Source organism: Nelumbo nucifera, chromosome 3 (assembly GCF_055504915.1).
Source record: "Nelumbo nucifera cultivar China Antique chromosome 3, China Antique-T2T, whole genome shotgun sequence".
NCBI lineage: Eukaryota > Viridiplantae > Streptophyta > Magnoliopsida > Proteales > Nelumbonaceae > Nelumbo > Nelumbo nucifera.
This window is the reverse complement of record NC_142651.1, coordinates 52,997,475-53,011,380: the sequence shown is the minus strand read 5'-3', so window position 1 is coordinate 53,011,380 and position 13,906 is coordinate 52,997,475. Positions and strand designations below refer to the sequence as shown.

Here is a 13,906-nt window from a genome sequence, read left to right as displayed (position 1 = left end):
TCGTTACTGGAGGGACGTGTCGCAACAAGGCACTCAAGATATATTCGTAAGGCTGTGTTTGATTGCAATATAATTTTACATTAATATAAAAGTATAGGAGTGCAAATGAAAAAAATGGTTTAATTTTATTTTAGGTTTTACTTTATTGTGCTTTACGTCTTAGTTTACTCCATTTATACTGCATAACAAAACAAAATAAGGTAAATTTTAAAATAAAAATAAATTAAAATTTACACTCAAAACATTTGCACTGCCATAATTTTACATCAATGCAAATAAATTTTACATCAGAAAGAAGGAAACGCTACTTTTAACGGTGGAAGGAGCATTCCCTCGCCTCTTGCAGTCTCTCCATCCGTGGATTGTTCTCACACCGAACTACCGAAGAATGCCGTCATGTCACAAGGGACCGTTTTGCCGCGATTAGCCCCGTGACAGTCATGCCGTGCTGCCCAAGATGCGCAGGTTAAGTAACATGACCCACATGCTCACCATAGAGGAACGTTCCGAGAGTAAGAAAGACTAGACCGTCATCGCACCCGCGAAAGTTATAAAACTGAGAACCAGAGAGGGAAGACGAATAATCCCCTTTCAAGTTTCCTGAGCGTACTCTGTCATCCGTGAATCTAGGGTTTCTTTAATGGGATTTTGAAGCGTACTTGCTCTTTGAAATAAAGAAAGCCTGAGATTCGAACGAAGTTTCCCATAGTTATTTAATCAGAGGTTTTGGTAAGGAGTCGGTCTCAGTCATCTATAATTGTAATCTCCAAGTCGATTTCATCTATCCGATCCATTTGTTCTTCATTGTCCATTTCTTTGGCTGTTTTAAGAGATTTTTCGTTTAATTTTGGTGTTTTCCGTTGTATCTACATCTAAATTCTTCTGATTCTAGATTTCCTTTTGTTTTATTGATTTTTTAATTTCCATTCTCGTGTGTATATAATTTTTTAAAATGTCATACTGCGCTTTTCTATTTATTTCATCTAATTTTCTTCTGGCGGAACAAAGAGAAATCATTAAAGAAGAAGAAGATGCTGGATTTAGTTCATATTTAAGGCCGGATTAATTACGCTTTGATCAAGCCTGTTATTGCGCCACTTCTTGGAAATAGGCTAAAAGTGTGGCACAAATGTGCCAGGGATTTCGCTAAGCTATTCCGGGATTCAACCAAGCCGGACTCGTGCTTACCTTTTTGTCTTTTTGGAAATTGCACGTTTCCAAGTTCAAAGAAAATTATCTCCATGCATCCGAATTGCCAGAGATTCTGCTTAGAGAAATCAAACAAGGATTTAAGTCAACTCAAGGGCAGAACTTAAGGTGAAGTCCAAGAGAATGGTTAGAACATGAATGTCTCGAGTGAAAGACAAAGAAAAAGGAGAGACCTAGTCCTCTTCAAATGAGCTCCTTTGGTTGAACCTCTTCCATGGGTGGAAGAGGTGAGCAGATACCAGGTGGTAGTCCATAAAGAGAATGCTTTAGAGAATTGTTGCTCAATAGGTCTTCGTTTCTTTGGATCACCTCCTCTATGGGTGGAAGAGGTAGGCAGAAACCAGGGCACTCTGCACAAACAAGCCCTTGCACATGCAGTCCTGGTGCTTAACTCTTTATTAGGCACCCCGCCCACATAAACAAGCATAAAGAAATGTGTAGAACCTTTTTATTTCTTCTTCTTGTTATCTTTTTGGTCAATAACAAATAACGTTTCATTAAAAAATTAAGCCTTAAGCACATGAAAGGGGAGATAAGCTATCTTAACTCTCCATGGAAAACTGAAGGCCACCCAAAAAGAAAAATACATTTACAGATGAGCCCAAAATAAATAATCCCTATTCACCCCTTGTTTAGCTAACCCATCAGCTAAAGAATTTGCACTTCTCTTCACCCATGTACATTTTACATCAATGTCCTTTGTCAACCATTTGAACTTCTTCTTTTATTACTGTAGTTCCACAGCCCATTCTCATCTTCCTTTAACCAGCCCACTACCACCTCAGAATCTTCTTCTTATTAGCTTGGAAAGTTTCCTTTCTTAGGGAATGTGGGGCAAAGTAAAAAGATTTTCACAAAAAAAATGGAACAATGTGAAAAACAGTAAGCAGTGTTTTATAAAGCAGGAAAATTTTAAGGTTTGAGTCTCAATAAAAGTATAAATCCTTTTGAAATTTAAAATATTTCAATAAATGAACAAGAATAAGAAAAGCAAGAAGATACTTCAACTGGAACTCTGCTCACTCTGGTAGAATACAAATTGTAATTGATATCATATTGTTACGGCATGAGTTGTATTCTTGCAAAGTGATCAATGTATTACACTGAAGTTATAAGGGAAAAATTAATATTTGAGATGTTTTCCTCTGTAAATGCTGACATGGGACTTATCAGATAATTCAATTGAGCTCCATGTTAGCTTGTTCTGGCATCCCATGGTGTGGTATTATTGTCCAGTGCTTTATGAGCTTAATGATAACTTTGACTCCACCATCAGTTAAGGAAATACTGTTAAATGGCTCATCAATCGGGCAAAGACGATGTATCAAACTTCATGTCATGAAGTAGGATGTCTAATTATTTTTAGTATGGAAAGCTTATCTGTGTGAACCAGTGTCCATCTTTCTATTTCCCCATTACAAATTAATTGATGGGTTGCTTATGTGCATCTTAATTAATTAGGTTATTGGGTTTAGTTCATATTTAGACTTCCCATTTTAAATTTTCCATATTTCAAATGAATTCACTATGAAAGAGAAAATATTCAATATTTCTTTAATCATGATTGTATTCTATCTTGTCTTCTGAAAATAAAGGGATTCTGTAATAACAAGTTTTTGTGCATTCAGGAGATCAATGCATGTATAACTTTTATAATTCACACTCCCTAACCTAAACATAAGGTTGATCTATAAAATAAACTTCTGCTGCAAAATTGGTATCATAACTCTAAACCCAAAGAAAAGCTATTATTGAATTATTTTACTTGAGAATGCATTTGAAAAATGAATAACACATCCTTCTGTTTCTGATAGGTGGCTCTTCTTGTCTGCATCATGATTTATAGAGTGCGCTAACTAATCTAATTTCATGGAGGAAGAAGAGGAGGATAGGATTCTGTTAAGCAGTTTAGGTGTAACATCTGCCAATCCTGAAGATATTGAACGTGGCATATTTACAGAGGTCTCACATTTGATTTCTTATTTGGTTCTTCCTGATTCCTTTATGAATCTTCACGGCAAATGATGCTCAGATAGCTACTTCTACAACAGAGGAGTAAATGGAACTTATTTCATCTGTCTTTGTATTATAATTTGAACAACTTCATTAACTTTTCATGTCTTTCTGCTAGTTTATTTCTTTTAATTTTTTATTGCTGAATCATGATACCCATTAATCAATTTTATCTGCATCGATGAACTTTCTTCTTTTAGCTTTCTTATGTGTTACGAACAGAGCCACTTAGATTACTAGTTGATCCACTAATTAAGAACAATGATGAAGGACCCATTCCTATGCATTGGAATATGTGAACAAGATGAAAAATTTATGATGAAAGATAGAATACAGTTGGCAAAACTGTATGACTGGTGCTGAGTAGAGATTTTAGAAATAAGAAATTTTAAGAAAGGCCAAGATAAAGAAGAAGATGTTACTGTATTAACTAGACAACATACTAATGAATTATGAAGAGAAGAAAATATTAAAAACCTGTTTACAACCAAAATTCACTAAACCAAACTTTTGCTCATAAATAACTCTTCTTATTTTCAATTACAATGACAATATTTATAGACTGAACACAAGGGCTTGTATGTGTCTTTACTAACCCCAAATCCAACTACGAAACTGACCAGACTTGATTTAATTCCATTTCAATTAAGTTATACCCATATTCTAACTCTTAAATCAATTCTAAAATTCCAAATATCCTTTACTAATTCTACAAAAAGTCTAAAACTAAAAAGTCAAAGAGAATTCCAAAATAAACCCAAAAATAGGAACATGCTAATTGTGTCATAGGTTTACACCCTATTGCTAAAATTGTCATGACTCTCTCAAAACATGTCAGATGTATAAAATTTTGATCCCATTGGACAGATAGCTTTATAACCTATCTAATGATACCATTTGGCCCCTAAAATTAGGTCGAAAGAAAAGCAGTTTAATTACAACCACATCTCTTTAAAATTCTAAAAGCTATCTAATAAGAATAAAAAATTAAAAATTAAAATAACCAAAATGTTACAAAATTGCCATTGGTGTAACAATTTGAAAGAACTTGATTTCTTCTACCATGTTTTTTATCAATAATAGAACCATTTCATTAAAGAAGAAATAGATGAAACAATTTTAGAAGCGGGGAGAGGTAAACCCTCTTAACTCTCCCCAAAAAGAATAGTAAAATTACAACATAGCCCAAAAACAGATGATTCCTTCCCACCCCTTGTTTGGCAAGTGCATCTACAAAGGAATTAGCACATCTATGGACCCGTTGCAGTCTCGCTTCCATACCCTGAGTCAACCACTAGAAATTTCTTCATTCATTAATGTAAGGCTACATGCCATCATCCTCCTTTAGCCATCCTATTACCACTTTTGAGTCTCCTTCAATGATTAACCTACTAATATTTAGATCTTTAGCCCTTTTGCACCCTCCAAAACAACCATAATTTTAGCTGAGAGCAAGACTCCTACTCCAATTGGGCATGAAAACAGAGCAGTGACCACACCTCTCTCACTCTTAAAAATTCCTCCAATCCCTAAAGGCCCAGGGTTAGCTTCACTGCTGCCATCAAATTTCAACTTAGTGAAACCTGAAACTAGTGGAATCCACAAAGGATAGGAAACAATTCTACTAGGGGCTGAGGCTGCCACTTCCGGTTATTTAGCAAAACCATTGTAGGAGTATCATCAAATAAAGCCAAAGATTTCACCCAATGAACCACCCTAGTAGTGATTACCTCAATAATTGCCCCTCTACTCCTCTCCTTATCAGCAAAAATTCTTTGGTTCCTTTCCTCCCAAACTGTTCAACAAATCACAGCTCTTGAGCATCTCCATAGCAGTCTTTCCCTCTTCTTTGTCTAGTTACCAGAAATAAAGTCAATGAGGCTTTGCACATTTGGTGGAGTCCACCTACAACCAAACAAAGAGAGAAACCAATCCCATATAGAAAAAACAAAAAGGAAATGAGATTAATAAGTGGTAACAAAGACTCACCATTAGAATTACCAAAAAAAAAAGCCTCACCATTAGCTTTATAGAAAATGCACCAGTTAGGAGATAAGCACCAAAAAGTCTTTTTGTTTGAAGTGTTGATTCTTCCCAAGAATACTTCCCAACGAACACCCCAATCCTTGTAGGAATCGGTTTACCCCGAACTTCCTTAACGGAAAAAAGTTGCCTAAGACTATTGGAAGGTCAAGCCAATGCTTTGAAAAAGAGGCACAAGTAAAAAAATACTAGAAGAGGATAGAGTCTAAATCTGGGAGTTCAATTAGAAAGATCCAAGAACACCATTTGTAGAATTTGAAGCAATGCCAAGACATTGTCCATATTCGAGTCTCTGATTCCCCTCCTAAAACCCAAGTCCCATTCAAGCTCAGAACCCACTACAGAACAAGACAAGAAGGTGGCCACAAGCATATTTTTATAGTTAGAGATGGTTAATAAAGATGGGAATTGATCTTTTAGTGGTGAACTCCCCACCCAAACATGTTCCCAAAACTTAACTAAATTTTCAGAGCACAAATTATACCTGATAAAAGGTAGGAATAAAGGAAGGATAACGTGTATAGATTTCCAAGCAGCAGCACTAGTAGCTTGAGCCAATACTCCCGCATCCCAACCCTCAGCCACCAGCCCGTGAATGCTTAAAATCACCTTTGCCCAAATTTTGTCCTTATCTACTGCAATCTCCATAGCCATTTCCCTAACAGTGCCATATTCCTCTTCTAAATGTTCCTAATTTCTAAGCCACCAAAATTCCTGCTTCTACTTACAACTTCCTTTCTTTCCTCTCCTGGTTCCCACAAAAAATCTCTGATCAGTTTCTCTAGACTTCTACGAACCCTTACTGGAATTTTGAACACCGAGAGGAAGTAAACAAGCAAGTTGGCAAAAGTTGATTTTATTAAAGTAATTCTGCCACCCAAAGATAAATAATTCTTCTTCCAAGAAGCTAGTCTCTTTGTAAATTTGTCCACCACAGGGTTCCAGAAACTTACTTTTCTTAGATTATTTCCCAAGAGTAAGCCCAAGTAATTCATCGGCCATTGGGAAACTTCACAACCCAAAATAGTTGCACAATCTGACATCTCCCTTTCATCCATATTGATCCCCACTATACAATTCTTATTAAAATTGATTTTTAGATTTGACATCTACTCGGAGAATTGATCCCCACTACACAACTCTTCTACCATGCTTTCTTTCCTTTTTTCCTGCACCTACATAAAAGGCCATTGTTGGTCCCAGACTTCCAGTTATCTAGGTCTTGGGAGGGGTAAACTGGATACAGAACTAACCTTTGGCATTTTTTAACTAAGTACCCACTCTCAGACATGAACCCACATTCTCACACTTGTCAGCCTAGATTTTACAATTGAAAGCTAAATTACTGTAGCCGAAGTAGCAGAAAAGAGAAGAAGAAGAAGAAGAAGAGATGCTGGAATGTCGAACTCCTCTGCTCAGTCGACAGTACTATTATTTATATTATGGTGTAGTACAGGAAGTTACTAGAATGCCCCTGATTAGTGATGGGACACCCAGACAACTTAAAACATTAAACAGGATTAGGCCCATTAACAAAAGCCCAGTACAGGACAACTTAAACTTAAGTATAGGCTAATAAGAACTCTTATCAGCCGAATGCCCATACATACAAAGACTTCAATCCAACAACAATTACACCTGTTTCAACAAAGAAATAAACCAAAAGGAAAAAGAAAGATGAAGAGAAGTATTGGCCAGTTTAGTAAAGGCTCCAGGTTCAGTAAAAGTAAAACAGGTATAAAGAACATTTTCACAAAGGCCGTTCTTTCATGGCAGGTGAAAAATGATGTTGGAAATGGGAGTGAAGCTGAAGAGAGCACTGAGGAACAACTTCTCCAAGAAGAAAAAGACATTGGCCCATCATCTACTCGCCGAGCCAAACTTTATAACAAATTGCGGGCAGTAGAAGTTGAGATCAATGCTGTTGCAGCTAGTGTCGAACATGCAAGGAATGCCGCTAGTGTCTTAGATAGTATTGATAATGAGGAGAAAGAAGACTTTCAGGATGATGGAAATGTTGTTCAGGCTTCTCCAAATGGATTAACCCTTCATCGTGCCCTAGCTGCTGATCGTCTGAACAGCCTCAAGAAAACAAAAGCTCAGCTCGAGAAACAACTTTCAGAGTTGGATAAGAATGACACTACAACAAGCATTGCACATGATAAGTTGATTCATGATCTGATTAAGGAAGATCCAAGACCTAAACGAAAGTTGAAAGAAGTCAAACACTCCAGTAAAGATTCAAAGAAACGGCAAAAAACAGTTATGTTCAGCGAGGATGTTGACTTTGATGCAGTGTTGGATGCTGCTTCTGCCGGACTTGTTGAAACAGTGAGTTGCATATGATTAATTTATTATATGTTTATTCCCATTATTGTACTCCTAATGAGAAGGGGGGAAAATAAAATGACAAGGAATAAAAAACTATAATGTACTCATTATAGGAATATTGACTAATGATTATGTTTGACCAGAAAAAAAAAGCATGCCATTGATGTTAACTCATTTTTATATTCTGTACCTAGGAAAGAGACAAGTTGGTCCGGAAGGGCATTTTGACTCCTTTTCATAAGCTTAAAGGATTTGAACGTCGTCTTCAACCACCTGGACCATCAGATGCACAAAATTTACCTCCAGAAGAAGAAAATTCTCAGAACCTTGCTTTGGCTAGTGTTGCTAGAGTTGCTCAATCAATATCAGAGGCAGTCCAAACTCGTCCAACAACCAAGCTGCTTGATGCAAAAGATTTACCTAAACTTGATGCACCAACTCGTCCTTTTTACAGACTAAAAAAACCTTTGAAACTTTCCCCTGACACCAACTCAGAAAAGAACAATGACAAGAGAAAGAAACAAAAGAGGCCTTTACCTGACAAGAAATGGAGGAAGGTCATTTCTCGTGAGGAAAAACTTTATGAAGGAAGCGGTATTCTTAATTCATCTCTTTATCTAAAGCATTAGGCATTTCAGAAATTTATTTAATTTTCTGCTTTTTACAAATTAAAATCTCTTAGCCAAAGTATTAGGCATTTCGGTGGTTTCTTTAATTTCAATCTTTTTAAAAATTATTACCGTTCAGTCTCTGTATGATGGATTTTAATTGGCACAGAAGTATTTTTTCCTTAATTATAAATAGTTAATAGAATTTCCTATTCTGAATCCTAGGGTTTAAAGCCGCAAATCGAAAAAGAAGAAGTTTTTGCAAGATGGGATTTTACCATTTATTTAGTGGTAATATTTTACAGTGACTGTGATCTTTGGCCTCAGGGTATTTTCAATTTTAGTTGACAATGATGAAATGAACATCTCAGTCATTGCCCCCTGAAACTTCTTTATTTCTAGAGCTCTGTTAACAATGCTGAACTACAGAGGAACTTGAATCATTGAGTTTCAAATTGAGCATGGAGTCATTACTTGGTATAATGGTAAATGGTAAAATTTCAGGTTAACAAGCATGAGTAAATGAGTTAAAGTTTGAGAGCAGCAACCTTGTGCAAAAAATGCCAAAAGTTAGGTCTGTATCCAGTCCACCCCTCCCAAGACTCCAATAGCTGGGACCATTGGATAATGACTTCTTTAAGTTTTGAATTGAGCTTAAAAAATAGATTACATTTGTGTTTCATACAGCTAAGGTGGCTTTATTTTACCACTTGCTGTTACAGTGCAGGATAACATTTGGACAAGTTTTTATGCTCTTTGCTTTTAAGGGATGCTGTCCTGAATCTGTGGAGTTATTCTTGAAGGGTTGCTATCTGCAAGGTTTGGGTGAGAAAGGAAAAAATCATATAGCATGTGATTCCAGGGGTAGTGTTTTGGGTCATTGGCAGGAAGAACTCAAGGATGTTTCAGAGGAAAGGTTGTTAAGCTGAGGATGCATCATGTATGGCAGAAAATATGGGTCAAACTACATTGCTGGGAAGCAGCATACAGAAGTTTTAATAGAACTAATCACAGTACATTTTCTTTTTATGAAAACCTTTTTGTAAACACAGGGTATTTTTGTTCATGAAATTCCCTGTCCACAGCCTCTAGTTGTACAAGGGTTTCTTTTTCTTTTTGTTAATTTTAATGAAATATACTTTATCTCTTCTCTCTCTATCTCTATCACTATCTTTCTATCTACTACTATTGATCTGTTGAGATTTGCCCTTACTAGAACTTACTCAAGATCTAGGACCATATCATGACACCAACTTAAACTGATCACTTACAAAGCACAGCTTCTTTGCTTCATCTTAACCCCCCACCACCCCCCCCCCCCCCCAAAAAAAAAAAAAAACAGGAAAGCAATTTTATTTCCTTAAGTAATCCCTATAAATGTTGTTTCTTCATTGTTTAACAATGCATCTATCAGTTAAAAAGAATATTTCCTTCATTGATGTTTTATTGGGATATGAAGGTATGTAAAGCCAAAAGCAAGATGTCAAAATTTATTGATTTCATCTGAGATTTTTATCTATGGCACACATTACTTGTAAAATACATATGACACCATTTTTTGTATTCTTGCCGAGGTAGGTGCATCTGGGCAAGCTGCCTAGATCTTGGACTAAGCGTTTTTTTTTTTTTTTTTTTTTGATAACTCGACTAAGCTAAAATTTTCTTGGTTTGCTCAAGCAACCTGCTCATGGCCTCTGCAGTGATTCCACCGCTAGGATGCCTGGGTTTTGGCAAGTCTTATTGTCTTGGTCTTCACCCTCCTTCAGGATCCATCAGACCAGAAGATTGAGTTTAAAAATGAAATAGTATTTCAAAATCTCAAATATGTAATATATTTATTGTGTAACACCACTCTAGCTGAAAATTTTGAAAATTCCAAAGCTCAGCAACTAATTTCAATTTATCCATCATCTTGTTGGCACTTTCAGATTCATCTTATCCTTCTGGAAATTGACTTTAGTAACCTCCTCCTAGAGAAACCTCTCATTGTCTGCATCTTTTGATTGAAACTGAACCATTAAATCACTTTCCTTATTTTTTATGTACTTGAATCTTCTCATTTCCATTTATTATTGACTTTTCAGAAGATGATCAAAGGGATAGCTTTGTAACTTCTGATTATGAGGAAGAAAATCAAGATGTTGAAGATGATGACAGAGAACCTCCTTCTGTCATGCTTGAAGGAGGGTTGAAGATCCCAGAAGCTATTTTCAGCAAACTCTTTGACTATCAAAAAGTGGGAGTGCAGTGGCTATGGGAACTGCATTGCCAAAGAGCAGGTGGAATTATTGGAGATGAAATGGGTCTTGGAAAGACCATTCAGGTCATATCATTCCTTGGAGCTTTGCATTTCAGCAAGATGTATAAATCCAGCATTGTTATCTGCCCTGTTACCCTCTTACATCAGTGGAGGAGGGAAGTAAAGAAGTGGTACCCAAGCTTTCATGTTGAAATACTACATGATTCTGCTCAGGTTCCTATTAAGAAAAAGAAACGGGTGAATTCTGATAAAACTGATGAAGCAAGCGAAGGCTCACCTGACAGTGATAATGAGATGCCTCTGCTAACTAAATCTACCAAAAAGTGGGATTTCTTGATAGAACGTGTTTTGGGGTCAGAATCTGGATTGCTCATTACCACTTATGAACAGCTCCGACTGCTTGGGGAAAAACTGCTTGATGTGGAATGGGGTTATGCAGTACTTGATGAAGGACATCGGATCCGGAACCCAAATGCAGAGATTACTCTAGTTTGCAAACAGCTGCAAACAGTGCATCGTATAATAATGACAGGTGCACCAATCCAGAACAAGTTGGCAGAGCTGTGGTCATTGTTTGATTTTGTATTTCCTGGAAAGTTGGGAGTCTTACCCGTATTTGAGGCAGAATTTGCAGTTCCCATTTCAGTTGGTGGTTATGCAAATGCTACACCATTACAGGTATCCACAGCTTATAGGTGTGCAGTTGTCCTACGTGACCTGATCATGCCTTACCTCCTCAGGCGTATGAAAGTTGATGTTAATGCTCATCTTCCAAAGAAAACTGAGCATGTTCTCTTTTGTAGCCTCACTGCAGAGCAGCGATCTGTATACCGGGCATTTCTTGCAAGTTCTGAGGTTGAACAAATTTTTGATGGCAGTAGGAATTCTCTGTATGGAATTGATGTCATGCGCAAGATTTGCAACCATCCTGATCTGCTTGAGAGAGAGCATTCATCCCGCAATCCGGATTATGGCAATCCAGAGCGCAGTGGAAAAATGAAAGTTGTATCCCAAGTGCTTAAAGTCTGGAAGGACCAGGGTCACCGCGTTCTACTTTTTACCCAGACCCAGCAAATGCTTGACATTCTTGAGAATTTCTTGATTTCTGGTGGCTATAGCTACCGTCGAATGGATGGGCTTACTCCTGTGAAACAGAGGATGGCCTTGATAGATGAATTCAATAACTCAAATGATGTATTTATATTCATTTTAACAACTAAAGTTGGTGGTTTGGGAACAAATCTGACTGGTGCTAACAGGGTTATCATATTTGATCCTGATTGGAACCCTTCTACAGACATGCAGGTATACTAAACTGGTTGTGCATTTTGTGTTCTATTTACCCACAAACACAGAAACAAGTGCATATAAGCTAACGAAATTTTTGCATGAAGCAGGCAAGAGAACGAGCTTGGCGGATTGGGCAGACGAAAGATGTAACAGTCTATAGATTGATTACTCGTGGAACCATAGAGGAAAAGGTATATCATAGGCAGATTTACAAACATTTTTTGACCAATAAGATACTGAAGAACCCACAGCAGAGAAGGTTCTTCAAAGCAAGAGATATGAAGGATTTATTTACTTTGCAAGATCACGAGGAGAATGGTACCACTGAAACATCCAATATTTTTAGTCAATTATCTGGGGATGTAAATATTCTTGGCATTCATAAAGATAATCAGGATAAACAGAGAACTCCCAATGCAGCAGAAGCTTTTACTGATGATGCTGCAGTTGACAGAGCAAACAACTCGGCAAATGGACCATCCCCAAGAAAAGGGAAAGAAAAAATTGATCAAAGTGATGGTGAAGTAGATGAAGAAACAAGTGTGCTGAGGAGTCTTTTTGATGCTCATGGGATACATGTAAGTTTCCACGTCATTTATAGTTTCCTTTGTCAGCTAATGATACTCTATGATGTATTTTCATTATACATATAATCTTCTTTTACGCTCACTAAGGACATTCTGCATCTTCTGCCTTCTTCAGAGTGCTGTGAACCATGATGTGATAATGAATGCCAATGATGAGGAGAAGATGAGGCTTGAAGAGAAAGCTTCCCAAGTTGCACAAAGGGCAGCTGAAGCTCTACGTAAATCAAGGATGCTCCGGAGTAAAGACAGTATATCAGTTCCAACATGGACTGGGAGATCAGGTGCTGCTGGTGGCCCACCAGAAGCCCGCAAGAGGTTTGGCTCAACCTTGAACTCCCAATTGGTCAACTCCAGATCTTCAGAAGGGACTTCTGGCAGTGGGGAAAGCAGGATAAATGGTTTTGCAGCTGGATCATCTGCAGGTAAGGCTTTATCTTCAGCTGATCTACTGGCTAAGATCCGAGGAAATCAAGAAAAAGCAGTCAGTGATGGTCTGGAACATCAGTTTGGTTTGGTCTCTGGTTCTAGTAACAACACACAGCATCTGTCAGATAGTGGGCCTTCTAGTTCTAGACCTTCTAGCAAGCTTGCTGCAGTACAACCTGAGATATTGATCCGCCAGATATGTACATTTATACAGCAAAGAGGTGGAAGTACCACTTCATCCAGTATAGTAGAGCATTTCAAGGACAGGATACCCTACAAGGATCTAGCCCTATTTAAGAATCTTTTAAAGGAAATAGCTACATTAGAGAAAAATCCAAATGGATCTTCGTGGGTTCTAAAGCCAGAATATCAACAATGATCTTTCTAATTGGGGTTCTTTGGTTCATAAATGCTGATTCCATCAGCTTATGCATGAAAATAATGGATCTACTCGAGTATTCCTTTCTGTTCCCACATTCATGCAATTGGATGAGATGTTCCCTCCTTGTAAGTTCAGTTTTGCAGTGCTGTTAATGGTTGGGTAGCTCTTTTAGGATTGGATCCAGTCTGAAAGTCTGGGAAGTTATCCTGGAAAAGGTCTTTCTGTAATTTTTTTTGGGGTGCAGAAATGGCTCATCTACTATTATTTTAGCCATTGCACCTGCTTATTTTGAAATACTGAACATAGATACTTTAGTCTTACTGCTGTATAGTGTTGAATGTTCTTCAGGTTTCTAATTTTGAGTTAATGAGGTACTTAAAATTTGGCCAGATCAAATTCACTTATCCAATTTGAAACTGACTGTTGATCAATGCCTATGTTCCCATTTTTGTATTACCCATATAATCTCAAAAAAAAAAATAAAGAGGGCCTTGTTACACTTGTCTTGATGTGAACCGATTTAAGAGGCTTCAGAATGTGTATGAATTTATTCTTGAGATGGTTGTCAACTTTTGAGAACTTTCAGAGGCTAGATGATTAAGATTTGCCTTGTGAGTCTTTTTGGTGAGTTTCCGCTCACCTCGGAAGCCTCTTCGAGGGGGCTTGACCTCTTGAAACAGAAGATGGAGAGAAAAGAGAGGGGAAGGAAGCAATAAACTGGACTCAGGGAGAAGAAAAATTAAGGAGAATCATTCAT

At 37.3% G+C, this 13,906-nt stretch overlaps 1 protein-coding gene across 3 annotated transcripts; it reads left to right on the top strand.

The window, feature by feature from the left end:
• Positions 1-310: 310 nt before the first annotated feature.
• CHR8 (chromatin remodeling 8) lies at positions 311-13,558 on the top strand. 3 transcript variants are annotated; one of them, XM_088900305.1, is made up of 7 exons: positions 311-729; positions 3,024-3,171; positions 7,042-7,596; positions 7,791-8,190; positions 10,292-11,769; positions 11,862-12,332; positions 12,457-13,558. In XM_088900305.1, the coding sequence occupies exons 2-7, from the start codon at positions 3,079-3,081 to the stop codon at positions 13,144-13,146; spliced, it is 3,687 nt and encodes a 1,228-aa protein (XP_088756431.1). In that variant the 5' UTR covers positions 311-729; positions 3,024-3,078; the 3' UTR covers positions 13,147-13,558. The 3 variants fall into 3 exon arrangements, with proteins under 3 accessions (XP_088756431.1, XP_010262354.1, XP_010262352.2); XM_010264052.3 differs by having other exon boundaries at positions 10,289-11,769; XM_010264050.2 differs by lacking the exons at positions 311-729; positions 3,024-3,171 and having other exon boundaries at positions 3,273-7,596; positions 10,289-11,769.
• Positions 13,559-13,906: the final 348 nt, after the last annotated feature.

What these genes read in the sequence shown, in the direction of transcription:
- CHR8 (XM_010264050.2), top strand. Translation starts at nt 6,862, where the DNA reads ATGCCCATACATACAAAGACTTCAATCCAACAACAATTACACCTGTTT. An exon ending in CTGCCGGACTTGTTGAAACA is followed by an intron (nt 7,597 to 7,790) that starts GTGAGTTGCATA and finishes TTCTGTACCTAG; the next exon opens with GAAAGAGACAAGTTGGTCCG. An exon ending in AAAACTTTATGAAGGAAGCG is followed by an intron (nt 8,191 to 10,288) that starts GTATTCTTAATT and finishes TTGACTTTTCAG; the next exon opens with AAGATGATCAAAGGGATAGC.